At 57.7% G+C, this 27,391-nt stretch overlaps 1 protein-coding gene across 26 annotated transcripts in view; it reads right to left on the reverse strand.

Moving 5' to 3' along the window:
• Nucleotides 1–239: 239 nt before the first annotated feature.
• The window catches only part of BIN1 (bridging integrator 1), a 61,953-nt gene continuing 34,801 nt past the window's right edge, over nt 240–27,391 (reverse strand). For 2 of the 26 annotated variants that reach the window (XM_019632495.1, XM_019632509.1), the window contains exons 2-21: nt 26,661–26,741; nt 21,842–21,896; nt 21,512–21,606; nt 21,204–21,299; nt 20,027–20,134; nt 19,146–19,238; nt 15,423–15,508; nt 15,156–15,231; nt 13,726–13,808; nt 12,194–12,247; nt 10,570–10,717; nt 9,066–9,194; nt 6,722–6,790; nt 5,927–6,034; nt 5,430–5,453; nt 4,386–4,496; nt 3,491–3,580; nt 3,144–3,254; nt 2,720–2,821; nt 240–922 (exon numbers count right to left, since the gene is read on the reverse strand). In XM_019632495.1, the coding sequence (XP_019488040.1) occupies nt 815–922; nt 2,720–2,821; nt 3,144–3,254; nt 3,491–3,580; nt 4,386–4,496; nt 5,430–5,453; nt 5,927–6,034; nt 6,722–6,790; nt 9,066–9,194; nt 10,570–10,717; nt 12,194–12,247; nt 13,726–13,808; nt 15,156–15,231; nt 15,423–15,508; nt 19,146–19,238; nt 20,027–20,134; nt 21,204–21,299; nt 21,512–21,606; nt 21,842–21,896; nt 26,661–26,741 (1,827 nt within the window). In that variant the 3' untranslated portion in view covers nt 240–814. The remainder of the gene's footprint in view (nt 923–2,719; nt 2,822–3,143; nt 3,255–3,490; nt 3,581–4,385; nt 4,497–5,429; nt 5,454–5,926; nt 6,035–6,721; nt 6,791–9,065; nt 9,195–10,569; nt 10,718–12,193; nt 12,248–13,725; nt 13,809–15,155; nt 15,232–15,422; nt 15,509–19,145; nt 19,239–20,026; nt 20,135–21,203; nt 21,300–21,511; nt 21,607–21,841; nt 21,897–26,660; nt 26,742–27,391) is intronic. The other 24 variants (XM_019632497.1, XM_019632496.1, XM_019632501.1 and 21 more) reach the window with 24 other exon arrangements.

Here is a 27,391-nt window from a genome sequence, read left to right on the forward strand (position 1 = left end):
ATGTCAGGGGATGAGCTGAAGCCCTCTTGACTCTGGGCCCAGCTGAACTCAAAAGTAAATGGTGGTCCTGCAGCTGGCGGGGAGACTGTCAAGCATCGAGCATCCCGCCCAGCAGCACCTGCCGGGGCAGAGGTCCTGCGGGGGTGGACTATCTCGGTAGAAAAGCCACAGATAATCAGTTACAATGCACAGCAGACAAGAATGGTGGAAGAAAAATAAATGAACACACGTTTTCTGAGTGCTTTTGTGAGGTTTTGTTTCATTTTGTTTCGAACACTAAAATTTATTTTCAAACAGCACACACAGACGGTCTGCGGGGCAGGGCCAAGTCAGATGGTTGTCTGGGTCCAAGGTGTCTGGATAGATTGGACCCCACCCACAGCAGCTGCCCGGAAAGGAGGACCCTTGCCAAGATGGCATGGCTGAAGCTTCAGGCAAGCGTGGTGGCTCTGCAGCCCCCAGGCCCCACCCTGCAGCCAGGCACACAAGCGGCAGCAGATACCCAGAGGGTGTGGGCAGGGGTGGGGGCAGCTAGGAACTCAACTAGGGGACACAGCAGCTTCAGGAACATAGGTGATTCCGCCAGACTTGCCCAAACCAGGCTCTTTGGAAAACAACCGAATCTTTAGGAGAACACCTCTTGGCTTAGTTCTCTCCTCTTGATTTCCCTTTGCTTTCCAAAAGTTTCAAAACAAAAACAGAAAACACACACACACACATACACACACACACACACACACACACACACACACGCACACATTTTTCAGGAAAAGGTGTTCTTCACATGCCCGGAAAGCTGCACCAGCGTCTGCTCTCACTCAACCCGCTCGGTGAAGTTCTCGGGGAAAACGCCCCGGCATTTCTCCAACTCCTTGTGCTGGTTCCAGTCACTCTCCTTCACGCCCATGAGCCAGCCTTCATCCTAGAGGGAGGGGGGGAGCATCCAGGTGGAACAGAGATGGGGAAGGAGGGCGCTTGGGCCCTACAGGGTATGCATCTCTCTGGGGATCTGCTGAGAGGATATGCCTTCCTCTGCCTATTCATTTCCTCTGGTCTGTCACATCCACCCCCCAAAGAACACCTCCTCCAGGTAGTATTCCCTGCTAATCTCCCCAGACCCAAATCCAACTTCCCTAGGAGCTATCTGCCCTTCAGCAGGTGGTGGATTTAACTCTTTGTCATTTGGCAAGTCCTCTTCATCCTAGAAAAGCAGCCTGACTGCTGCACTGGTCTGTACATGTCTGAACAACTCCCTTAATCCCAGCCAAAGAACTTCCCACCATCCAATGCCCACAGAGGACACATCACTGAGGAGGATATCAGCTGTTCTTCCAGATTTATACAAACAATTCCAGGAAATTCTGTTGAGCGTTGACCAGTCAAAAGCTTCTAGAGTGACTTGAGGCTGCCCCACCAAACCCTCCAACTCAAACTGCATCTTCTTCCTAATCCTGACCCCTCCCAGGGATCATGACAACCTCCCCGGCTCCAGTCCCTGACCTTGAGCTTGCAGGAGCCATATACCTGGCCTGTAGCTGAGGCCATCGCTGCCCCTGCAGCTGAACTACGCCTGGGCCCCACCTAGGTTTTTGTTGTTTCATTCTGCATGCTTACCTGCCTTGTCACAGACGCTACGTATATCCTATCTGAGCCACTTCCATCCACCCTAGATGATACCCGCTGTGGGCTGGGGGCCAGGATTCTGCTTCTGAAAACCCCACCCAGCCCAGGGCTGGCCCCAAGGGAAATCAGTAGAGATCTGAAGGTCTAGAAGAATCAGCCGACTTGGCACCAGGCTCGGGATATCCTTGTTACTCAAATCTCAGTGTGGCCTCAGAACTATCTGGTGCCCTCACTCCCAGCCCAGGACCCCCACCCATATTGGCCTCACCCTAAACCCAGCCCTCCTCCCACCATCAGCCACCCTGACAAACCCCATGACGTGTTGATAAGTAAATGGGTCAGAGTCTGACCAGGACCCCTAAGCACCGTGGGTGTCACCTGGACACCAACATGGCTACCCCCACCCCACAAAGACTCACTTGATCCCCACAGTAAGATTCCTGCTGAGGGACCAGCTACCTGCACAGAGCAGACCATCCCAACCTAGAAGATGTGCTCTGCACCAGCCCCAGGCCCGAGGGGGCCACTCTGAGGAGAATTAACGAACAAGGAGAAGCCACAGCAGGAGGAGAAGGTTCTGGGAGCATTTGGGGTGAGAAACGGCCGGGGTGCTCAAGGGTCTTGCGGAAGACCACACACTGTCCCTGGCGGTCCTGTGTGGACAGGTGCAGGGAAAGCCTGGAAGGGGCACCTTGGTGGCAGTGATCAGAGCAGGTGGGTTCATGGAGGGGTGGTCAGGCCTCCTGTCCTGGGAGGAGGGAGACCTCGGGGCAGGGAAGGGAGAAATGGAGAAAGAAACAGATGCACAAATGAGAAAAGGGCAGACAGAGCTGAGGAAAGGAGGAAGCAGGAAAAAGGAAGAGGATGGAGTTCAAGGAAGAAAGAGAGTGAGGGACAAGCGGGAGACAGAGACAGGGAGACAGCAACAGAGCGGGAGATGTGACCAAATGGGAGATGGCCGAAGAAAAGGGAGAGGGAAGGGACGAAGGGAGGAAGGGAGGAGAGAAAAGGACAGGAAGGGGGAGCAGGGGAGAAGCCAGGCTGGCTCCCAGCGGGTGGGCTCCGCGCAGCCATGCGGCCCCAACCTGGGCCTCACCTGCTCTTCGGGGTTCTGGAAGGGAACCACCAGTACCACGTCCCCGGCCTTGAGCTGCAGCTCGTCTGTGTCGGTGGCTATGTAGTCATGCTGGGCCTGCACCTGCAGATTGTGGGGAGAGCTTGACACCCCTCCCCTCAAAGGCCCCTGGTCCCACCTGCAGCCCTGTAGAGTGCACCAGGCCTCAGGATGGCTTTGGCGTGATGTGGCAACACAATGACCAAGAGTGCATGGAAGCAGCGGGACAAGGCTCAGACACTACCTGGCTGGACGAGTAGCAGGGAATGAAGGGGCAGGTCCACTCTGGACCAACCACACAGCCCCCGAGGCTCAGTGCGCTCACCTGTAAAGGGGGTGATTCGACACCCAGGGCACCGTTGGACAGTGGCAGTTAGAGGTTGTGGGATCAGTAGCCTGGGCTCACCTTGAACATGAATCCTGGGGGCAGGTCCAAGCGCGCGGCCCCGCTGCCGCCATCCACAGTGCCGTTCACAGCTGCTGAGAAGGTCTCCACCACAACAGCAGGCAGAGAGCTCTGGGGAAGGAGCACAGATCAGCACAGGCGGGAGGTGGGCCCGGGAGGGCAGGCGACACGCAAGGGAAGGGGTGTGTGAGCCTGATGCCAGCCCAGCCCGCCTCCATCTCCTCAACAGGAACTACGACCTGGACAGAGTAAGGAGAACAAGTGACAGACACATGGCTGGGAGCCACAGGCAGACAGACGGACAGACAGCAGGGAGGGAAGACAGGGCTCTGGTCCCTGTGTCTTACGGAGGCTGCTTCACTTGCTGGCGTCTCCCCGGACTCCGGGGCTCCAGCCGCAGGTTGGGTCCCACCCGCCACCTCTGAGGCGTCAGCTGGCTGCAACATAAATGCCGTCAAGGGATCAGATACGGTGGGGGCAATGCCACCAGGACAAGCAAAAGGGAACAGAGGGCAGTACCGAGTGGCGTCTAGCGTTGGCCAATATCTCTGCATAGTACAGGGAGCCCTGGAGGACATGTGGGGTCCTGGGTATGAGGAGCAGCTGGAAAAGGTACTGGCAGGCGCAAGGATGCTGAGTGACATACAGCGAAAAGCCCAGCACAGGCCCCTCAGTGCTACCGCTGACCCTCTCACAGGCTCCACTTCTCAGCTTCCTTGAACCCACCCAGCCACCCTGCCCCTCACACGTTGCTCCTGCCAGAGGACCCGAGATGGGGCCCTGAGCAAGGCTCAGTGGATGCCACCTGGCTGCAGTCAGGCTGCCCTGGGCCCACACTGACAAGTCACTTCTGAGCTCTCAGAACAATCCCTCAGCCTTCCTAGCCCCCATTTCCTCTGTAAGAGGCGGACATGTCTAGTGTAGTGTAAAGATTAAATGAGAAAATTCTGGAAAGTTTCCACCCTAAACCCATGGGCGCTCTAAATGTTCCTCCCTCCCACTGTGGAAGGCCTAAGCTAAGAGACTAGGTTGGGGTTGGTGAGGGGGAGAGGGGCTGCTCTGGCCCCAGCCACCCCTAGCACAAGTGACAAGCCCCATCCTGTGGCTTCCTGGCTCATGGCCCCGGCCTCACCCTCAGGGCTACAGTGGCCTTGTCCATCCTGTGCCCCCTCCTCTGGGTTCTTCTTCCATGCTACACCCCATACACAGGGGACACTGGGGAGCTGGCGGGTGGGCACTTACTTGGGCAGGCCCCAGCTCGGCCGTCTGGCTGGGCCAGGCCACAGCAAAGGTGCCCTCGGCAGCACTGGGCTCCCTTGAAGGTGAGCTGCCTGCTGGACTCTCTGTGGGCTGCTGATGGCCACCGGGGAGGACAGGGAGGGAGGGCAGGAGGGCAGGGGAGAAGGTGTTGGGCAGGGCACGAGAGAGAAGACAGGCGTGAGCCGCCCGTGTTGGGAGAGGGGAGAGTGGTGCCTGCGGCGGGCAGCCTATCCAGAGCCCAGTGGAGCACACACACAGGCCGCTGAATGGAGACCTACTCCCACCTCCTTGCTCCTGTCACCATCAAGGGGACAGGCTGTGCCGCACACAGCTCAGCACCCACTGAAATCCACTCGTCAAAATGGCTCTGCCTGCTCGCGTCAGGCCTCCTCCAGGGTGAAACAATGTGGAGCTTTCCGGGCTCCCAGGAGCCTGCACTGCCAGGACTTTCACACATGCCCCGGTCCTTGAAGAACCGGCCCCTATTTCTGGGGCAGGCCCCAGGCCCTCCTTAACCTCCCCTGCCCAAGGCACTTGAATTAGACACCTTCTCAGCAGGCCCTGCTCACATTAAGGGCACCTGGCCTCAGCTTGCCTGTCCTTCCCTCCTCCTGTGTCCCCACAGCTTCCTGATGCCACTGCCCTGTGGGCCCCCTGCAAACAGAAAGCTCCTCAAGAACAAGGCCCCTCCACCCCTGCCTGTAGGCCTCAGCCTAGCATGAGGACACCATGTTCATCCTGGGTGACCAGATGGTCACCGTCTAGGGTCACTCACAGGCCCTGACAACTAGGGCACACCGAGGAAGACCCCCTTCTCAGGCTAAACCAAAGAGCCCTTTGCCACAGGGCCTGGCCAGGGGCATGGTGCCCCCACAGAACGGATGCAGCAAGACAGCTGGAGGCAGCTGTGGTCAGCCCCTAGGCATGTGAGCAAGGCCGTGTGCACATCTACGAATGGGCTGGGTGCAGGACCAGGGGAGTGGGCCCCGGGCCCCCAGGGACAGGAACAGAGCAAACACAGCTTACCTCCCAGAGGTCCCACGGGATTGGCTAAGCGCAGCAGAGGGAGAAGGACAGAGTTAGCACAGAAGTTAGAGACGGGGGCGGGCAAGCAGTCCCCAGTGAACCCCACCCCATGCCAGCCTCGGGCCCTTGTGCCCAGAAGGCACAGGGCAGCCCGGAGCCAGACTCTAAGGTCCCTGAGGGCTGAGTCCTAGACACCTCTCAGGGGGCTGCAACCCCAGGCCAGGGAGTGCCCAAATACAGGGCTGCTACCAAGAGAGGGGCAGGGTGCTGGGGCAGACTATACTCGGCCAGATGTGTGTCCAGCTGACCCACCTCCTGAGGGTCCTCTCACCGGCCTCTGTCTGCTCTTTTCCTTTCCTCCATGGTCAGGACCAGACAAGAGCTGGGGGCCAGAGTGTGAATGGGAGGAGAGCCTGGTGACCCCAGGACCTCCAAAGGCCCTGGCCTACATGGGCTCATACCGCCAGTGGGCCCATGGATGGTGGACTCTGACCAACCTGACCAGAGGGTGTGGGCGCCTTCACGGGGCTTGCCACAGGCGGGAGGGGGTCAAAATCCAGGTCCAGCAGACTGGCCTGCTCCGAGAAAGGCCCCGGGGCCTCAAACTTGGCAGCGGAGGCAAAGGAGGAAGGCAGTTAGTGACAGGCAGGGAGCACTTGACACAGGCACACACAGCAGGTGCTTACACTCACAAACACACGTGTACCTCACACACAAAGCAGTGCCACCCATGCCAGACACCTTAGCACATACTCCCACCCACACAGGCCTGGCACCTACCTCAGTCATCAGCAACAGGCCAACTACCAACCAAAGCAATGCCAAGCCCCAGAATCTTTTGTCTATCTCTGCCCTACAAACAGCAGAGGCCTCCAATTGACAGTGCCTCTTTCAGCTCCCTGCACCACAAACTCCCAAGACCTTGCCACAACCCCCATAAGCAGCACAGGCCACAGACTGAGCTGGACAAGACCACGCTTCGTCAACCTGACCCAGAGGGCTCCTGGGACAGGCACTGGTTTCCCTTCACTGCCCGATACAGACAGGTCACCCTGTGGTGACACCCACCCACCAGTCAGCTCCAGGGAGTGAGGACAGGGCTAAGCCAGCCATACTACCTAGGAGCCCAGTCGAAAAGGTGGGGTCCCCAATACCTGTGGCACCTGTGTTCAAACTAAAGATCTCATCCCAGCCACCCCGGAGATTCCCATTCAGTGTGTCTGGGTGCAGCTCAGAAACGTGCATGTGACAGGCCCAGCCCCAGGAGACTGGGACATGGTGGCCCCACTCACATTGGGAGAGCCAATCCCACAGCAAACTGGCTCCACAATCGTGAGAGAAAGGGTGTTTCCCAGAGCCACCTGCAGAGGAGAGCCAGCTCAGCACCAGCAGATACCCAGAGGACATGCTGTCCCCCTAGGAGGAGGGGCTTGCTCAACTGTGGCCTCCATCTGATACGTGGAGTCTCTCTTTGAGGACCAAAAGAAGGACTTTGCCCTGGTCCAAGAGAAGAGGGAGCTGCTCCGCCTCAGGTCCTCCTCCGCCACTGCCATCTAGTGCTGGGAGGGCAGTAACGCCCCGAAGTCCAGCCAGCACAGCTCCACTTGCTCTTGGTGGACACTCAGCAATGACAGGAAGTGCCCTCCATTCTTTATCCCTCCAAAGCCCTCCATCAAGGACCCGAGACCTCAGAGTAGGGAGGGGCTCCCCAGAGGGGCTTGCACAGCTGAGGTGAGGCCTGAAAGGAGAGACCCAAAACCCTCAGTCCTGAGAACACTTGGAGCCAGCTGTCCCACAGCTTAGGGGACAAGGCATCCACATGAGGCCAAGCTACAGAGCTCAGAGAGCCCAGGCCACATGGACTCACTTCCTGGACAGGATGCCCTGGTCCCTGAGCCCCTACCCCAGGCTCACCCCAGCCACTAACTTTCCTTTAGGTCAAGCCCTGTCCAAAGAACCTGGGGAAGAAGTCAGTGTTCTGTCAATCATAGGGGAACACATGCCTAGGACACCCTAGGTGCACACCCTGTAGGTGCCCTCCCACCGCTGGCTGGCAGCCTCTCTCCCCCAAGTAGCTCCACCACCTGACCTTTCTCAGAAGTCAACCAGGCCCAGACAGCTGCCCCGTTATGCTGCAAGGGGACACAGTCACCAGGCCAAAGGGTTGACCATGTCCTCCATAGCCCACCTTCCAGCAGCCTATCCTCCCCACCACACAGGATGGGGGCTGTCCTTGGCACAGGGATGAAGGCTACACACCACAGACCAGCAGAGCAGCCCTCTCAACATAGCTTCATGCAAGGGGACCAGCCCACCCCAGCCCCAGGCCCCAGCATCCACAGTGTACACTCCTCATTCCCATCAGGCAGACTCAGTTTCCTTCAGTGGGCAGGGAGGTGGGCAGCAAAGGCAGCATGCGGTGAGCGTGGAGACGGACAGCTTGGGGTGGCTGGTCTCGCTGCAGGGAAGGCCGACAGGCTCCTCACCTGCTCCATGGGCACAGCCCCCTCGCAGAGGGTGACTGAAAACTGAAGGTCGCGCAGGTAAGTGCTGGCACCACCCCCTGGTCAGGGCTCACCAGCACTCGGGTCACCCCGGTAGAGGCGTGCTCAGGCTGCGAGCATCCCAGCGCCATGCTGTCCTGGGGGTCTTGCCACCCATCTCCCCACTACTCCAGGAGCGCCCTGGGCCAGCTTCAGCCACCTTCTGCAGATGGGCTCCCACACCTCCCGGGCCCCCCAGCCAGAGCATCACCCCTCACTCACCTAGTGCCCTGTACTGACCCCAAGTCCTCTTGTAGGGGGCTGGAAGCCCACTTGCACCGAGGTCCTTTTAAGCAGAATCCACTGTCCTCACCTCCCAACCACCTCTCCCTCCACACTCACCCCTGCTCCTCCTCTCCAAGCCCCAGCTTGTGCTAAGGAGTCAGAGCCCAGAGTGCCCCACGCAGGGAAACCCCATGGCTGCACTCCAACACAGGCCCACCATGGCCTGGGATTAGCCGCTCCAACAAGAGACTAACCCCCACGTGGAAAGGGCCTCATCAGGGGGCCTAGAAACCAGGCTCGGAGCAGTCGGCACCCTGGTTTCTGCAAGCTGATCTAACAGTGTCAGCCCATTCCGGCGCCACTAATGACCTTCCTTGCTCGGCCCTCCTTTAGTTCCTCCGTGAATGGGCATTACATGTCTTCTTAGGGCATTTATGAGCACGCTGAGCTCCAGAAGTTCCTAAGCTCATCTCTCGCCCCTCCTGGTATACACACAAGCCACTGTCTCTGCTTGTCGCCACTTGGCAAATGGCACCTGCTCCAGTAAGCCTTCCCTGACTGGCCCAGGTCCTTCCCACCCCTTTTAGCCACACCATCAATGCAAACATGAGGCCACTGCTGAGCGGACCGTCTCCTCTACGACCATTAGCTTATGTCCCTGTATCTGGCCACAGTACATGATCAGAGATGGATGAGGTATGATGAATGAAGGGATGAACGGATGAGTGAGAGGAAGGCTCAGGGCCAATCTCTCTCCGGCCAGATTCCCGGCTCCTGGGGCAGAGGCCCAGGGCGTGGGACGGAGGAGAAGGCATGCCCCGAGAGAGCAAGAGGGTGGGGAGAGCCGGGCCGCGCGGCTGCGGCTGACCTGGGAGGGGGTGGTCACGCTGATCTCAGGGACAAACGTGTCATCAAACAGGCTGAGGATCTGTTCCTGCTTGACTTCCTTGGACGGGGTGTGTTTGGGAGGCGGAGGGACTGGTGGGCCTTTCCGGAGCTGTGGGTCGGCAGCGGGTGAGGGGCCGCACAGGGAGGCACAGCAGAGCGTGGGAGCAGGGGGAGACAGAGACAAAGCCACTGTTAGTCACACCCCAGGCCGTGGTCCCACCCAGGCAACTGAGGAAGATGAAGCAAGAGGCACTGCTCCCCAAGACACAGACAGCGGGACCACGGCCACCCCGGGGAGGAGACCAAGGCAGGAGGTCCAGAAATGCTGTGCAGAGAGAAGGATGAGAAAAGAGGGGAGAGAGGGGGAGGGAAGGAGGTGAAAGGACAGAAGAGTTAAGAAGGGGACGGCCAGAAGAGGGCTCGTCGCGTGATGAGAGGCTGAGGACAGCTGGCGGCGCCCAGCCTCCTCTCTGGCCCCCGCTCGCCTGCACACCGGGGCCTCTCCACGTCCCACTGGAGAAACAGTCACCTGTAGAGGCCGGCAGAGAGCCGGGGCCCGGGAGGCCTAGGGAAGATGGCCGCACACCTGCGTACTTGGGTGGACCTCAGGCAAGTCACACAACCCCCCAGACCCTGCATTTCCTTATTTGTCAAGCTGGGGTGATAAAAGCATCTGCCTCACGAGGTTGTGGTGAGGCTTCCATGAATGAACATATGGGAAGTGCTGGCACCGTGTCTGGCCCAGAGGAAGTGCTATTCAAGTGTGGGCTCTCGTCACTGTTCTTAACATCTTTATCCTGATCAGCTGACAAACAGGGTGACAGCCTAAACCCAACAGAGCTGCTGCCAGGCGCAGCCTAACAAAGCTGCTGCCAGGGGCAGCCTAACAAAGCTCAGCCAGGGCTGACATGAACACTGAGCCTCCTCCCCGCTCCCAGCTCCTGGGGATGCGGCAGAAACCCAGAGACACCTGGCGGGGCTGGGGCCGGGCTTCTCCAGGAGGGCGGGACTGGGACCTCTGGGCCCGGCCCCTTCCCTGACTCACACGCCCCTCACTGAGCCCTTGCTCTGGCTGTCCCTCTAAGGATCCTGCGTGAGAGAAAATGTGGGGACAGGGACGCAGCTGCCTCTGCAAACCTGGACGTTCCGGGGCTGTGGGCCCAAGTCTGTGTCAAAGGAAGATGGAGGAAGTGAAGCCGCCCAAAAGCCAGGGGAACAAGGAGGGGCGGGCGCTGCAGTGGGAAAGGGAGACGCCTCAGGAGGAAACAGATAGTTACAGATGCCCCTGAAAGGGGCCAGGGCCACTGAGGGGAGCCTGGGCCATGCAGGGTCCAACGGAGACCAATATCCAGGCTTAGTCCCCACTGGGCAAAGCCTCTGGCTCCAGGCTCGTCTAGGTCTGGGCAGCAGAGAGAGGGCGAGTGACAGCAAAGCAGAAAGGAAAGCAAGGAGGGGCGGGGGACAGGCTGAGATACAGTGCCTACCTGAGACGGGGACTTGGGGAGGGCGGCCCCAGGGGTGGCAGCATTGGCCAGCTCGGGTTCGTGGTTGACTCTGATCTCAGGGGTGGCGGCAGGGGAACCGTCTGGCGGAGGCGAAGGGCTCTTGTTCCCTTTTGCAGGGGTGTTGTCACTGTGGAGGCAAGACAGGAGGGAGCAGTGGAGGGAGGGCCAGGCATCTGAGGGAATGTGCACACACAGGTATGCGTGCGACTGGCATGTGCATGTATACACACCTAGGGGTCCATGTGTGACATGTGCATACGTGTATGAACATGTAGATCAGTGTGTGAAACTGAGGAGTACTGTGGGCCCACATACATTCACTGTGAAAATGGGATGCGTGTCCATGTGTGTAAGAACGGGTGGAAATGAGACCACACGTGCTGGTGGCAGGAGCCTGTCTTGGAGACAGTGACGGCACAGCGGGCATCTCTGAGCTGGAGGCCTCCAGTCCCCGGGGAAGGGGCAGGCCCCCAGGAGCCACCGCCAGAGGCAGCCCAGCTGCCCCACAGGCCAGAGCTCCCCAGCAGGAGAAAGCCAGACATCCCACACGCCACACGCAGCCCCGCCTCGGCCTGACGCCAAAGGCCTCTCGGCTGCCCCCACCTGTCCACCCGCTCCCAAAGCAACGCCAAGCTCAGCCCACCCCCACCCACACCACACCCCTCCATAGAGTGCCATCTCCATCTCCAAGCCGTCACTCCCACAGGCCCTTCCACAAAAACACAGGAGTAGCTGGGGATGAAGGGTGAGGTCTCTAAGCCAGGCTGTTCAGTACCAAAAACTGGGGCAAAAGTGTGTGTAAACCCCCACTGGGGTGCAAAGGGGGCGGGAAACAAATGCCCATATTTGTACTCGTATAAAGAAACTCTAGAACAGTGCTGACCAAGACTACCCACTAGCCATAGGTGGCTGTTTACCTTTATACTTAAATTAAATTAAAAATTCAGCTCCTCAGTTGGCCACATTCCGAGTGCTGGCTGGCCACATGGGGCCAGTGGCCAATGTGTTGCACAGGGTGGGTCTAGAAGGATACGAAAGAAAACAGTAACCACATCCCCTAGGGGAAGGGAGTCTAGATGGTGGGACAGATGTGTGAGAGGCATTACTGGTACCCTCTCATCTTTATTGAATTTCTGTTTCATGGGATGTATTTGCCTCCTTAAAGAATATATATAAACATAGTACACACGCACACATCATTTGAAAACCAGCACCGTGCTGCAGCAGACCTCCCCGAGACTGCCCAGGCCTCCTTTCTGGCCACCTTCTTCACCTGGGACTGCTCCTGGCCTGGCCGCTATTGGTGGGCACTTGGTAATGCAGAGAGGAAAATGCCAACTGCTCTCAGGCTGTCTGCTTACCATGCCCACCCGACAACCCCTCTGCCTGTCCCGCAACACACACACACGCGCACACACACACACACACACACGCACATGGCATGGCACAGCACAGCCCTGCCCTGCCTGCCGGGCAGCACCACACACAGGAAGGCGAGTTAGGGGTAGGGGTTAGTGGCACTGTCAGAGCAGGGCACTAGGCACATGCACGGGGGCCACCAGCCAGGACGCTGGCCTTGACGCCCCCACAATGCAGCACTCACTGCTGGTACCTGTTCTTCTTTCTGCGCAGCCGCGAGAACAGTTTAGTTTTCTTTCTGTGGGGACGGACGGGATGTAGAGGCCTTCATTTGGGGGAAATGCTGGATGTGGGGCTGGCCTGACCCCTTCCCTCATCAGCAATCCCCAACGAAGGGGTGGGGCAAGGGGACAAAGCCTCCCCTAACACCGAGGGGCCTTGTAGAGGGCCTGACCCTGCCCTTAGGCCCCCATTAGGGCCCTGCTGGCCTCAGCACGCTGCCAGGTGCCTTGGGGTGGTGCTGACACAACTAGAGAAGAGGGGACTGCCCCCAACAGGACCCGGCGAGCTGTAGGAGGCTCAGTCTGGGGGGACCGCTGGCATCACCCTGCCCGTGGTCCACAGGAGCTCCAGGGGCCCAGAGTACCAGGAAGGTGCAGGGTCAGCTGGCCGGCATGGGGCCCTGGAAGGAGGCGGCCAGGACGCCAAATGGGCCATTTTGGTGTAAAGGAGGCTCACAAGCCTCCACATCCCTCCCTCCCCCCGGGCCAGCCCCTTTCCCAGAATGTCCTTCTGAGCAGCCTGTACTACTCAGGACAGCCACCACTTGCTCCCTTCACACCCAGCTTGGATGCTCCCACCATTACCTCCGCCAGGCAGGGCAGCACAAGGGGAGGCCGGTCCTCCCTGCAGTGACCTCAGAAATCGTCTTTTGGCCTCTATTCTACCCCTGGTGCTCCTCAGCCCAGGGCACCCTGGGGGCCCCTCAGGGCCACACATATTTTATTTTCAGGGGAGAAGAGGGGCAATAATAGTCATTGAATACCTTCTTAGTCCTAGGTAATACCCCAATCACCCCAAGAAGCAGGTGCAATCACCCCATTTTATTTATAGGCAAGGAAAGCGTGGATCCAGAGGTCTCCACATTGTGCTGCAATGGCCAGAAAGGAAGGGAAATCCCAGACTCGCTATCGTTTCCCAGGAGCCGCAGCCAGAGGGCAAGACCTTTCCCCTCCTCCCTCCTGCTGTCCCCTAAGGAAACAGGGGTCTCCTGGGAGGTGAGGCAGGAGGGGGCCAGTGCTGGGCTGAGGGAGGAGCAAGGACACCCTTGGGTGTGTAGAATGCAGCCACCCTGAGACTTGGGCTTCCTGGGAGCAGGAGAGGGAAAGGGTGGCGCCATCCCCTGCTCTAAGAGGACCACTCACTCACTCACTCCAGGAGGCTCCATGCCTGTGAACCAGTTAGCTCCCACTGTCCCCCCAAGCTGGGCAGGTCCCCTGGCTGCTCCGGCCCCACAGATAAAGAAGTGAGGCGCAGGCTCAGGTGCTACGCAGACCATGAGGAGGACCCCCCCCCACACCCGACAGCAAACAGGGGAGGACGGTTGTCCTCACCTGCTCCCCTGAGCACAGGGAGGCCAAGGCAGGGAGGCCAAACCCACGAGCCCATGAGAACGAGCTTCGTCCCAGCCTTGTCCGAGTCAGCAAGCAGCAGGGGCCCACCTCAGGCCACACCTCCCACACCCATCCCCCGCTGAGAGCAGTAGGCATCACACACCTGGGCTGCGCCTTGATGGTGAATGTGTTGCTCCCGTGCTGCTTCTCCAGACTGATCAGCACGTCGTTGAGGTTCTGGTTGAGCTGCGGACAGGACAGCAAGCAGGTAGGAAGACCTCTGGGGCCACCAAACGGCCACTCTGCCCACAACATCCCTTCTTCTCCCCTGCTCTAACCCCGTCCCTGCACCTCTGCCCCCTGTCAGAAACTAGCTCTTCTTTTCCCATGAGTGGGGGCTGGGAACCAGTTTACCAAAGCCAGAAAAACCAAGGGGAGCGTGGAGGAAGTGAGCTGCACTGCTAATAGTTACTGTTTCTGGGAACCATCTTTTCTTTTCTTTCTATTTGTAGGGATTTCCTAAAATGCCACGTAGAACATGCACCGTTTTTAAACTTTTTGAAACTGTTTTTGCAAACTAACTGTTGATTCTAATTGTTAAGGTCATTTTGCCAAGATGCTTTCAGCCACACTACCACTCCAGAGATCTCACCAAAAGCACAGGCAAGAGAAGAGGTTCATCCCACGCTCATTACTGAGAATATATCCCTCTTAGTTTTGGCCACTAGGAAGCTCAGAGATGAATTTTCCTCCCACTTTACATAAATGTTTTCTTCCCCAAATCACCTCTCTCTCTGTCTGTTTTTAAATTTTTCCTAAGTTGTCTCAAATCTTTGAAGGGAAGAAGGAAAAGAAGGAAAGGGATGGCCTAAAAGGCAGGAAATCATCCTCAGGGCGGTGACTCGGGAGAGGCCCCAAACTTGCTTTTTGTCCTCCTGCCCTGGGCCTGGAATCCACTACCATCACTTCATTCTTCTGGGCCCAAGAGACAGAGTCAGACCCACCCACTTCACAGAGGGAAGAAGCTGCCAATACTAGGTTTCTCCAATTCAGCTTTGCAGTTTAACTGCCAGTTAAATCAAAATAAAAATGATAAAAAAATAGGAACTTGGGCTAATCAAACACCTTCTTACACCAGATTCTGGCAGATAAAGCATCTGTTTCAACGTCTTATGACATATGAAAGAACATTAAACATGGAGAAAAATTCTAGCAATTTACTTATTCTTTGCCTCCAAATTGGGAAGCCACCATCCTTTTCTGACACTGAGCTCCCTGAGCCCAAGTTGCCTGAGAACACATTTACAGTTTGAGGAGGGCTGACTCTGTCCAGGCAAGAGTGCAGGACTGGGAGCAGGAAGGAAGCTGCGGTGAACCTTCAAGCCCCACTGACAACCTCCCCAGCATACCTGGCAGCTCCCACTGGGCAGAACACTCTGGATGGGGAGCTCTTTGAGGGCAGGGGCTAGACAGGGGGAACACTGTGGTCATCAGTGTGTGATAAATCTCAGCAGGCAACAGGGAGCTCAACCTGCCTGGCCCTGGGCAGGGTGGAGCGTGGCCTCGAGGCCCACAGGAATCTGCATGGCCTACCTTACTCATCTCCTTGTGGAAGTTCTCCTCCAGACCTGCAATGCTCTGAAATGTATTGACGTAGAAACCTACACGACTGCAGAAGGGAGGAAAGAAGGGCAAAATGAATACGCAGGTCAGTGGGGAACCCAGGAGGGCCACACACATGCTGACACACGTTCGCCCTCAGCAGAGACACAGCCCTGCGAGGGCACAGGGCCCCATGGAAGGAAAAGACACACGTGGCAGCTGTGCAGCCCGAGAAGAAGCCCGAGGCCCGGCCCTCACCTGTTCCACAGGGATGGCAACTCCTCCTGCAGATCCACATTCATCTCCTCAAACACCTTCTGGGCTTTGATGAGCTCCTCCTCGGCCTGAGGGGAGGACCAGTCACTCCATCTGCTGAACTTCCGTCCCAGCCAGCCTAAGCCAGGCCAGGCCCACCCTCCACGACCTGCACCCCAACCTCCCACCAACATGGAAGTGGAACTGGATGTGAATAATGGGTAGACTCCCCTGAAGTCCCTTGGACCCTGCAGCCAGGCCCCCAGGGGCTTCTCTAGGAAAGGGAGGTCTGAGCAGCTATGGCAAAAGGAGAACCCCTCTCTCTGGCCCAGGTGGGCCAGGAGGGAGGCGAGGGATGCGTAGGGCACGATAAGGTGCAGGTGCGGGGCCACAGAAAGGGAGAAGAGGCAGACCCAGACCCAACCAAGTGGGAACCTGTCCCCTTACACACGAACCCCTCTCAGGCTAGGTGTCAGCCTACTACCCAGCTCTCTGGACCTTGCTGTCCCCTCCTGAATATTCCTCTCCCCCTTTCCAAGGCTACATCCTATTCAGGCTCAGCCAGCAGCCTGCATTTCACCTCCCCAGCAGAGTCTTTCCTACCCCACTCTCCTCTGTCACCTGTTCAAACAGACAGGGCCGGGCCAGGAAAGGAGAGGGCAGGGCAGCTGGGCAGGGTGCCTGAGCCCACTCCAAGGCCCCTCTCCCCAGGGCAAGCTCTGCACCCTCCAGCCACTTACATCCACCAGGCGGTGGCGCCAAGACCCCATCGCAGGGCCAGAAACTTAGGGAAATGCAGTGGCAGGTGCCCTCCCTCTGAAGGCAGAGGGCCAGAAAGAGTAGGGGTGAGTCATAAGACCCCAGGCCAAGAAGGGGCTCTGCTAGCTCATTCTGGAGGGCACTGCTGGAAACAGTGACTCAAGGGCGTGACTTGGATTCAGGGGCTGAGTCACCGCCCAGGAACGTGGCAGGCCCTACCCAGGAGAAAAATTCCCCGCCAGCAGCCTCAAATTCTCAGGCCTCTGGCAAAGGCGGCCAATGGGGCTAAATGCCAAATTGCCACAAAGCACAAGATTTGCCCAAGCCCACCAGGTGCCCCATCCAGCTTCAAGCACCAAGATCAACCCTATCTCCATGGTGCCCAGAACTGAGCCTGGTGACATGGGAGTGGGGCTGGAAGGAAGAGGGGCCACTGTCACTCCTGGTTGTTGGAACCTGAGTGAACATGAGCATCTCCTTGCCTAACTTTAAAAAATCTAATTTAAAAATTAAAGATACAATAGGGGAAAAAAGAAATGTCTCTCTAAACATGCATGCCTCGGCTGCTCCTGTGTGGATCAGGTCTGGTGTGCCCTCCAGGCCGTGGGCCGGGCCAGGTCTGCCTCACTCCTCTGGGCACTTCTGTGCCTCCCTGGGAGCTACTGACGACGGTCTGTAAAACCCACAACATGAGTGACGCCCACACATCTAGCCGTGAGTGCCTCGCACTGTGATGCACGCCTCCCACCCCACTACCAAGAGTCGGACTCAAGTCGCATGTCCCCCAGGAGCCCGCCTTGCCGCCCCAGCTCCTGCACCTGCACAGACCACCTCTCCACAGGGTTCAGCCTCCACCCCACAACGCTGGTCCTAACTGCCCAAGAAACAATTGTGACCATGACAGCGATGACAGCATAGTATCTCGTCATTGTATGCCAAGCCCTGTCCCTAAGTCCCAGGAATACTGCAAATAGGGTGGATCCGTTTTAGAGTTCCTGGAGGTTGGGCCTGAGTCTTTTATTCCCTCTGGGTCACATTCTCATATCCTGGACCTTTCAGAAGCACTGGGGTGGCAGCGAGTGTGGAAGAGCTGCCCACGTGGCGGAGGCCTTTAGCTCTGGGGTCCTGCTACACGCTGATGGACAGGCATGCACAGCACATCCAAAATCAGCCCACTCACCACACAGCAGGGCACCAGGATCCCACAGGCAGGTTTTGGGAGACTACAGCAAGTGTGAAGAACAGCTCAAAACTAGCCAGGGGGTCGGGGGGACACCTGGAGCTGGTCAGCTCGAGAGAGTACAACCCACAAGGTTGTACTGTCTCCCCAAAGTCGTCAGCCAACAGGGCAGCCCCAAGCCCGGAGTGCCCAGTTCACAGCCAGCCAGCTGCCCATGGGAACCCCGAAGGCTCTCCCACTTCCAGCCAGGCATGAGGCAAGGTGGGGGCAGAAGGAGGATATGCTCAAGTAAAAATTGGATCCAAATGGGAAAGCCAATTTGGCCAAAAGTTGAAACATCTGCAGTCCAACATCCAAAGATGAGATCACGTGCTTTAGCCTGCCCTGCTGCTCCCCAAGGATCCCCAACCACACCCATCCCAGGAGCCCCAAAGTCTCCTAACAAAAAGAGTCACCTGGCCTCCTGCACATACATTTTTTGACCAAACCCATTTCAGAAAAATTATGCAGAAACCCTGGCTCTGGGTCAGTGGCCTGCTTCTCAGTCCATCAGGAAAGGTCCACTGCAGCCCCTCGCTTCTCCTGTACCTCCTGTGGCAGAGGCGAGCAGGCCTATCAAAGACCCCCACCCCCCCCAGGCCACCACCCCCAGACCCTGGAGACCTGGGGTCACCTTGTTTTCAAAATCTAGCCCACAGTTTTGGCCTAAAAGAAACCAGGCAGTAAGAAAGTGGCCCTGAGCCCATGAGAAGCCTGGAGCACTCCACATCACAGGCACTCGTACATGTGGGGTGGAGGTGATGAAATCAGAAGGTGGCCCAGAAACAGTGGCGCAGCTGCCCAGGGAGAAACTCAACCTCCTGGTTTGGGCTGGTCATCTGCCCCCAGCCCAGAACCATGAAGGGGTGCTGGAGTCACGCTAGTTTCATTGGTAAGCAAACCATAGGCCACCTCTCCCAGCACACTGCATCCAGCGGCCCCTGGCCACACTGGGTCCATTCTGATAGCAGAGGCCTGAAAAGAGTGGAGTTCTGCCAGGGTAGTTGTATCCTTCAGGAGTTTTGCACCAAGAAGCCCTCTGGGACCACTGTGGTGCAGACTGCCCCCATGAAACTCCCAAACAGCCAACCCCAGGTCTCAGCATCCCAACCAGACTGAAGAGCCCTCCCAGACTCTCCCCAGGGGCATCGTGGGGCCCACAGGTCCCAAGAGCCCCATGAGTCTGGCCAGCTGTGGCCGGACCACCCACACAGAGCCCCGGGCCAGGGAGCTAGGAATATGGCTCAGGCCTTGAGTCAAGTGAGCCCCAACGCAGCCACTAAGCGGCTCTGGGACCCTAGGCAGATTTGACCCTCTGCAGGCTTGTCTCCTCAGTAAATTCAGGATCACCTCACAGTTCTTATGAGGCTTAAAGGAGAACACATGTCAGTTCTAGGGATCCTTAGTGACATCACGTCCCTCCTGGCAGGAGCCCTCCCAGAAGACAGATGGCTCCAAGGTTTTCCTGGGCTCCCGGAGGCTAGGATTTCAGGGCCGCTCAGAACTACCAGAGACACGGGCGCTGGGCAACAGCCCCAGGCCCACCCCAGTCACCCAAAGCCCCCAGCCTCTATTGCTTCCTATGTTTGACCTCACGTCAAACTGAAGCAGGCGCTCTCCCGGCAGAGGCATTTGAAACCAGCCCTGCCTTCCCACCCAGGGCTGCTGGGTTGGCAGGCACCCAGTGCCAAGGACAGGACAACAGACCAGAAGGCGGCAGCACGTGCAGGGTTAGAAGCCAGTGTCACCTGATTTCGGAGCAGGTTAGTTTGAGCTACGAGATGAGCCTGCAGTTTGCCTTGACACCACTGGGGGGCGGCTTTCTCAAGCAGCGAGACAGGCTGGTGGGGAGGGGAGGTCAAGGCGAAGGAGAGTGGAGAAACAGGAGGGAGATGGGGAGAGAAACAGAGACACAGATATTAAACACCAAGTCCAAACGTCCCGAACGTGGTGACAGACAAGCTGGCAGCCCCTCCAGGGCACCAGCCCCCCACAGCAGGCTGAGAGTATTAAGGGAAGCCCCAAGCGAGCGGGGCACAGAATGGGGTGAACTCCAACTGCAAAGCAAAATGTGAGAATTGTTAGCAGGGGCAGAGAGGCTCAGCAAGCAGAATCCTGCCCGGAAGTGGGGTGGATGTGGTGGGGGGGCCATATGGAGAGTGTGACAAGCCCAAGTCCTGTGCGCCCCCACCCCCACCCCACCCGGCTTGATCCAGCGGAGACAGGGGCACATTGGATTCTGTGATGGAATTCCACTCAGCACACCAGGCCAGGTGGGTCCTTGCCAGCGAAACCCAAGCCTGTTCTTATTCTGGAAGGTGGCCTCAGGGTAAGAGGAGGGGCCAGGGGCCAGGGCGGGCATCATGGAACGGGCCAGAGGTGGGCCCTCACCCAGCGCACCACAAGGACCTTTCACTCATTCACCCCGGGCCCAGGCACGTCCCCACCCTAGCTCTGGGACCTGGTAGTTGTCACAGGTAGGAACCTATCCCTAAGAGGGGTCAAGGGTTCCCACCCCCAGGGGAGCATGAGAGCCAGGGTGCAAGGGGCAGGTGAGTTCCAGGGTCCTGGGCATCCCCTCCCTGCTTTATCTTCCGGAACACTGCCCCGGCTGCTCTCCAGACCTTACCTTGGCAATTTTGGCTTCATCCTTCTTTTTGGCTGTTTGGAGCGACTCATAATGGTGCCGGGCACTGTCATAGTCCACCAGCTTCCGCCCTCGCTTGGCGATGCGTGACTGGGGAAGAGGGGAAAGCTGAACAAGGCCTGGCACACGGCCTGCTGCAATGCTGACCCAGCTGGGCCCAGAGAAACGGGGTCGGGGGTGCGGGGCCTGGATTTGAAGCCGCAGGGCCCACACAGCAGGCCCCGGCTCAACAAGTGTGTCTAACACATGCTTGAGACACTGTTGCTCAAAGGTTTCTGGTGGCACCCTCTCTCCTTCAGAGCATTCCGTGCCTTCTGTGGTCCTTTCTTATACAAAGGTCAAACCATTTCCTTGCAATATTAACCTATTGGTCAGTACCCACCAGCCAGTACTGTGTCGGACAAGCCTCTTCCCTGGCTGGGCCCTCAGATCACTGAAGATTCCTCGTTGGCCCCGGGCTTCTCTTCTCCAGGGCCATCACATCAGCCTCCCTTCCTCACTCCCCACAAGACACTTTTGGGAGCCTGAGACATCTGCGTTAGGTGGCCAAGGGGGCTGGCATAAAGCGTAACCCTCAATGAATCAGGGATAGCCATGATGGTCACTACCTGGGCTCCAGACACCTCTTCCTTCAGGGCTGAAGCACGCAGGTCCCACTGGCCTCAGTGGAGACCTTGGCACACTGACAACTTACAGCACATACCCAGGCCCAGCAGAGGCAGATGGCTTTTTGAACATGTGCAATCACACAAAGACATCCAGATAAAGGGGTGACTACAACGCTACACATTCCCTTCCAAGCACACACAGCCTATAACAGGGTACTTTTAGGCATACGCCCAGGCCCGACATTCCCTTAATACATCTTGTGCAATCCTACAGACTCCACAGTGGCGTGGCCACACACACGTACATGCACCATAGGGTCATTTCCCATAGCCTAGAGACCTAGAGGTACAGTGCCCAAAACTCCCAGCTGAGAAAGGTCTGGGGCTGGCAGGCCAGCTCAGCGAGAGCAGCCCTGGAGGGATGATGTGCCCAGCGAAGGGGACAGAGTCACCTCGGTGCCTGAGCCAGCTCTGGACTGCCCCCATCCCAGCCCTTCTCTTCCTCTCCAGCTCCTCTGAATAGGCTGCCCGCTTGACAGACAGCCTCTCACCTTGATGTCTGGAAACTGGCCCAGGTACGTGTCCATGGTCAGCAGTGCCTGGTCCACCAGCTTCTGGTGGTAATCCATCCAGAGTAGGTCATTGTTCTGAAGGAGGCAAGAGCACGTGAGTGCACCCCCAGGGCCTCCAGCTACCCCAGCCCTAGCTCTCATCTCCCAGGAGCCTGGGGGCCAGCTCTTGCCCCGTCATTCACGTCTTGGTGGCTTCTCAGAATCTCAGTTTCTTCATCTGTACAATAGGCTGGGGGCTGAGGCCAGCAGGGCCCTGTGGGACGGTGGAGCCTTCTGCCCCAGCTCACCTCAGCAATCTTGTTTGCTTCGTCCCTGCCAGGCCAGTCAGGTTCATACACCTCCTGCAGACACTCATTCAGCTTCTTAGAAGCCTCGTGCATGGCTGTGGGGTAGAAGGGCCATGCTGCAAGTAGGGCCATGGGCGCCCGGGACAGGGGGTTCCCAAAAGCCCAGGAAGTACATGGGCCTCCACGACAGCCCTTGCCCCGCCCCCACAGACCCTGCCGCCCTTCCCAGCTCTTTGCCCATCAGCTCCACATGGGGAAGGCCTCTCCCAGGGAAGGCCCTTCCCTGTGTCCCATGAAGTCCGGCCCACCCAGGCCAGGTCTGCCCTTTACCTTTGACGGAGGCCAGGTAGGTCCGAAGATCCTTCTGCAGCCGGGTGCCCTCATTCTGCAGAGAAAGACGAAGACAAGGTGAGGGCCTGGGGGCACACCGCATACCTCACCCTTTCCTTCCTGACAGCCACCATGGGTCAGCTGTCCTCATCAGGGCACTGGGAGGACTAGAGCCCTGTGCCCAAAGGTACATTGATATCGAATTTGTCAGCACCTGTCTCTTTCAGGCACTATTCTCAGCCCTGTAAGGAAGACAGGAAGACAGAGACCCCTCTGCCCTGCACAAGACACTGAGGGCACGGCTAAATGACACACACATAGCACAGCGCACATGTATGGTGGGACCGGCATGCGGCAGGTCTGCCCTCAGACAACCCAGGACCGGGTCACCAAGGAGCACAGAAACGTGGGCCAGGGTGGGGGTGGGGTGGGGGGTTCAATCACCACCCAGCACCTTGCTCCAAAAGCTTAGGTGGTGCCCGAGACCAGCGGGCTTCCACTGCACCATGCCAGGGACGAGAGGCGGCCCTATGGGAGAAAAGGGGCCTCTGGAAGAGGAGGGCCTAGCCAGGGTGCAGAGAAGCGTGGGGGTCATGTCCAGGTCTCTCGGGACACTGGCCCAGCTGAGAGGGAGGGTGAAGGATGGAAGAGGACAAGGTTGATGACGGGGCGTGGGCCGGGTAGTAAAGCCCCCATCATGCTGGGCCTGACTCGCTGGGGACCGTGCTTCCACACCCAGCTTCTCTTCCTGCCAAGTCTCCAGCATCTCGCTCCCCTCCCCATCATCCCCCAGTGCCTGTCTACACTGCACCCCAAGGAAGGCGTTTCCCACAGGGTGCGGTGCTGCGCTTGCCCAAGCATCAGGCTGTACCAGGGCCCCTTGTGCCTCCTAAACAAGGTTACACTATGAGCAGGCATGCAGGGCACAGATGTGCAAGAGGCCACCCAGAGTCTGCCACCCGTGTGCCAACCGCAGCTAGGCCCCCAAGCCAGCTTCGCAGTCAGTACCCAGAGTCAGACACGGCCCTCCCGCACGAGCTGCCTCCTGCAGGGTAGCACGCAGGCTGGCCAGCACAGAATGTGTGTGCTCACTTCCAAGCTGGCTCCCTTGATCCCCCACATGGGATGTCTGAGAAACAACTCTCTGAGCTTCCTGGGGCTGTGATACTCCTGCAGAGCAGCTAGAGGGAGGATGAAGTTCTGGACCCACTGTCCCCTTGGCCTACTCTCCGGGTTCCAGACTCGGGAGTTTGAAAGGGCAACACAGCCCTCCCAGGACCAATACCTAGGGCAGTTCTGTGCAGGGAGGCAGCTTGGTCAGCACACCACATTCCCGCTATACCGCCCTCAAAAGGGTACTCCCCACCACCCCTGACATCAGCTCCCACTGGTGGCCTAAAGACCGAGCCCCCATCTTCCCAGTGGGCCTAAGGGGCAGGGGCTGTGTCCTCCTGCATGGCTCCTCTCTAGCTCCAGCTGACTCCTGCCTCTCTGTAGTCAATGCCAGAGGATCTTCACTCAATAGCCATGGAGCAGAGCTCTGGGTGGACCCTGGGGACAAGAAGGAATGAGACCTAACGTACCTCAGTGACAGATAAACAAACAGCAACGATGAGTCCTGGGGTTACAGGCTATAGGTGGCCCCCAGGAGGAAAAGCTTGGCCTACCCTGGATGGCTTCAGGAGGGCCTGAGCTGGGTTTGCAGTACTCAGGGAAAAAGAGCATACAAAAGGGCCCCCCAGGACTTCTCAGTGCAGGGACAGGAAGGCAGGGGTACTGTGACTAGTGCTGAGTAGGCCCACTATGGGCTGTGAGAGGAGGTGACAACAAGGTGACCCATACCTTTCCTAGGGCTCCTGTCCATAAGTAGGGGTAGTAATTTGCTTCCTTGAAGGCCATATTCCCGGCCATTCCAGCCCAATTAGTGCTGGGCCCACTGTGCTTGGTGTTCACAGGAAGATAATCAGTTTCCAGGATTCTCATACTCAATCTTCACCCCACCATTCCCAGGGTCCCAACAGCCCTGCAGGTGGCAAGGCCAAGTCCACTTCAGCTCCCTGAACTCACTCCCTCCAGAACAGTGACCCTCACATCTTTCTAAATCCTAACACCCACCCCCCAGAGCTCAGTTACCCCCGTACACCAATCACATCCAGAATGCCTGGCTACCTTAACTCTCAAGGGAGGGTTACCCCAAGCCTTGAATGACACCTCAAACTCACCCCTTCCTGCTACCACCTTTGGCCCCTGAATAGCTGGCTATCTCACCAAACCTGAGGGTAGACAGAGCCCCAGCTCAAGTAACCGCTCCATGTCCACAACCAGGGAGGCACCAGACAGCCACCAACACAGCACTGGCCTCACTGCCTGGCCCCTCTGCCCAAGCATCAGTGAGTGAATCCTTGCCCAGAGGGGATGACTCTGGGGGACGAATGGGGAGTGCAACACTGTGTCACACCTCTGGGGCCAGACCACAGGGAACCTCAGCTCCTAGACCTGTTCTTTCCTCACCTTCTACCGAACAGCTCAGCCTCCTCTGGGGTGGCCCTATCACTGCCACTCCAGGCTGCAGCTCAGCAGCTGCCCTAACATTTCGCTCCAGCCCAGCCAGTTGCCCTCAGGACTGGGGCTCAACTCCAGGGTGGGAACCCTAGAGTGAACAGCCCTTTATTTAAATCCTCAAACCCCCACACCAGCTGTATGGCCTTGGAAGAATTGCTTAATCTCTCTGAGCCTCAAATGCTTCATCTGGAAAATAAAGAGAATATTAGCATCCACCTCAAGGATGCAAGGCTCATATCTGTAAAACACACAGCAGTACTTGGTCCACAGTAGGTACTCTAGTAACCACGATCCCTACAAGACTTCCAGAGCAGCATCCCACAACTGAGGAAACCAGATGAATAGGGGACGTGCCCCATGGGCTTACAGGAGAAGCAATCAGAAGCAAAGATTTCTAGTTTCTCGTTTAAGCCTCCATTTTGCAGATGAGAAAACTGAGGCCCAAGAAGCAGAGGCTCACCCAGGGCCACAGAGCCAGTAGATGTCTCTGTCATGGTGTCTACGGGGGCCTTGAAACACCTCCCACTACTGGTCTGGGGGACAAGACAAGAGCCATGGGGGTGCCTATCACTGCTGTGGGAGGTGCTGGGATAAGCTCCTGAAGGTGGAGGTGGCCCTGGAGGCTTTCCCAGCATGCCCCCTGGCTCTCGCTCTCTCTTCATGCTTCTGGGACCTTTCCCTGCATTCTCCCTGGCTCTCTCTCTGCATGCTCCCTGACCCTCTCCCAGCATGCTCCTCGGCCCTCTGCCTGCATGCTCCCTGACCCTCTCCCAGCATGCTCCTCGGCCCTCTCCCTGCATGCTCCTCGGCCCTCTCCCTACTTGCTTGCTTGCTATCTCCCAGCATGCTCCCTGACCCTCTCCCAGCATGCTCCTCGGCCCTCTCCCTGCATGCTCCCGGACCCTCTCCCAGCATGCTCCTCGACCCTCTCCCTGCATGCTTGCTTGCCATCTCCCTGCATGCTCCTCGGCCCTCTCCCTGCTTGCTTGCTTGCTATCTCCCTGCATGCTCCCTGACCCTCTCCCAGTATGTTCCCTAGCCCTCTCCCTGCATGCTCCTCGGCCCTCTCAACATACTCCCCAGCCCCTGGCGGTGGGCTGTCAGAGTTCTCAAAAAAGGCTCCTTTCTCTGGGTTCCATTCTAGCACAGAGATATTGGTGGACGCCTTCAGTGCTTTCCGAGACCACAGACATGGACAAGGAGTAGAAAGAGGCCTGGTCCCTCCCAACCCCCAGTCTGAGCCCATCTGCCCCTTTCCTAGCAGAGCTTAGACCCTGCCCTCACTTCCCATGCCCAATCCCATTCCCGTGGCCTCTTCTGGCCCCCATCTCCATCTGTCACTCACTGGGGCAGGACTGTCATGGCCCAGCTCTCCCTCCCTTCCTAGTACCTTGGCTCTCCCTAGGGAGGGCAGAATCACCAGGGTCCTCTTATTCCCCCTTTCTATTTTCCTCAGACACAGCCATAGCAACTGGCTTATTCTAGACTTAGCAGATCTGTATGGGGGAATGGTTTCAGGGACAACCCAGTCAGGGTATTCAGAGCCCTTCAATCAGGAAGTCCTCTTTTGTATCTAACCACTGCCCCCAGGCTGCCAACGTGATTAAGCCCTTTGTCAGTGGCCACTGGCCTATAAAGGGACTTGGCAAGAATGCCCTTAAAGTTCCTTGCAATCCTTGGAACCAGATAAGTATGGGTCTGAATCTACTTCAAATACTTGGATGGTATTAGACCAGTTACCTAACTTCTCTGAGCCTAAATTGCCTGGCTGCCTCATAGAGTTGTTGGGAAGTATCCACAAGCCATCTGCAAATGGCTTGGCCTAAAGCCTGCTACACGGTCAGGCATAGCTGGTGCTCAGCAGGTGCCCAAATCAAACCCAGTCTGCTCTGTTCCCACATCAAACTTGGCAGATGTCTCTCTCCTTACAAGAAGCTCCCATAGCTCCCACTTGCTTTGACATTCAAGGTTTTCCAGAGTCTGACCACAATTTATTGTCTGCGCCCACTCAACCCCCACCCTCCCCCCACACCAACCCTTCTGTCTCACCAAGGACCCTGCCTCCTCCTGTTTCCCACGCGCCACGCCCAGTGCCAGTGCTCCTTCCTTTAGGAAGTCTTCTGTGACCTTTCCAGCTCACACTGATCCCCTTCTCCAAGCTCCCCTACTCCACAAATTCAGCTTTTGACATTTTCTACCTGGCAGCCACAGTTCTATTTTCACAAGCTCCCTAAGGCCAAAGGCCACTCACACTCACCAGCTGCTTATTAAAATTCTGGACACACTGTTCAAACTGCTCATCCTTTGTCTCGTCTGCCTTCCCCAGTTTCTGGAGGACCTGCAGAGGCAGAGGGAGAAGAAAAAAGTGTTACATTGAGAAAGACACTGGCCAAACCGAGTACCCAGTCACCAAAACCACAGACCCCTCCCCAATCCCAGGCAGAGTCTCGGAGGCCCATGGCCAGTATCACCAGTCCAGGGTGCTGGGACCCTCAGGTCTCACAGCTGCTATGATCCCCAAGGGCAGGACTCAGTTCATCGAGTCTTGAGGCCTCCCCACCTTTTCTCCTCCCCATATAACTCCTGGGCCCCAAGGCTCATGAATTCCAGAGGGAGGAGCAGAGCACCCCGAGCTGGGAGGTAACCACCCAGGATGAGGAGGGCACTGAGGGGTGGCCAAGGGTCAGGCTCTTTGTGTCACTAGGAGTCAGCTCCCATTCCGACTAGATGTTCAGATGTGACCCACTCTAGCCACCCTGCTCCCTTCTCCACAGCCCCGCAGGCCATACTGGGCCCAGCCCTGGTGCGCACAGGAGCACACGCGCAGGACACATACGGGCTCACAGATATACCCACATGATCTACTCCCAACAGAAACCTCAGAAGCTGACTCTTCCCTCTGGTGAGTCAGAGCTGTCCCTTTTGAGCTGTTGGGGAGAGGAGGTGGAGGGCAGAGGTGGAGTGATGGATGGATAAAGAAAGAGAGGG

The sequence above is a fragment of the Hipposideros armiger genome, unplaced genomic scaffold, assembly GCF_001890085.2.
Source record: "Hipposideros armiger isolate ML-2016 unplaced genomic scaffold, ASM189008v1 scaffold_1148, whole genome shotgun sequence".
Lineage (NCBI taxonomy): Eukaryota > Metazoa > Chordata > Mammalia > Chiroptera > Hipposideridae > Hipposideros > Hipposideros armiger.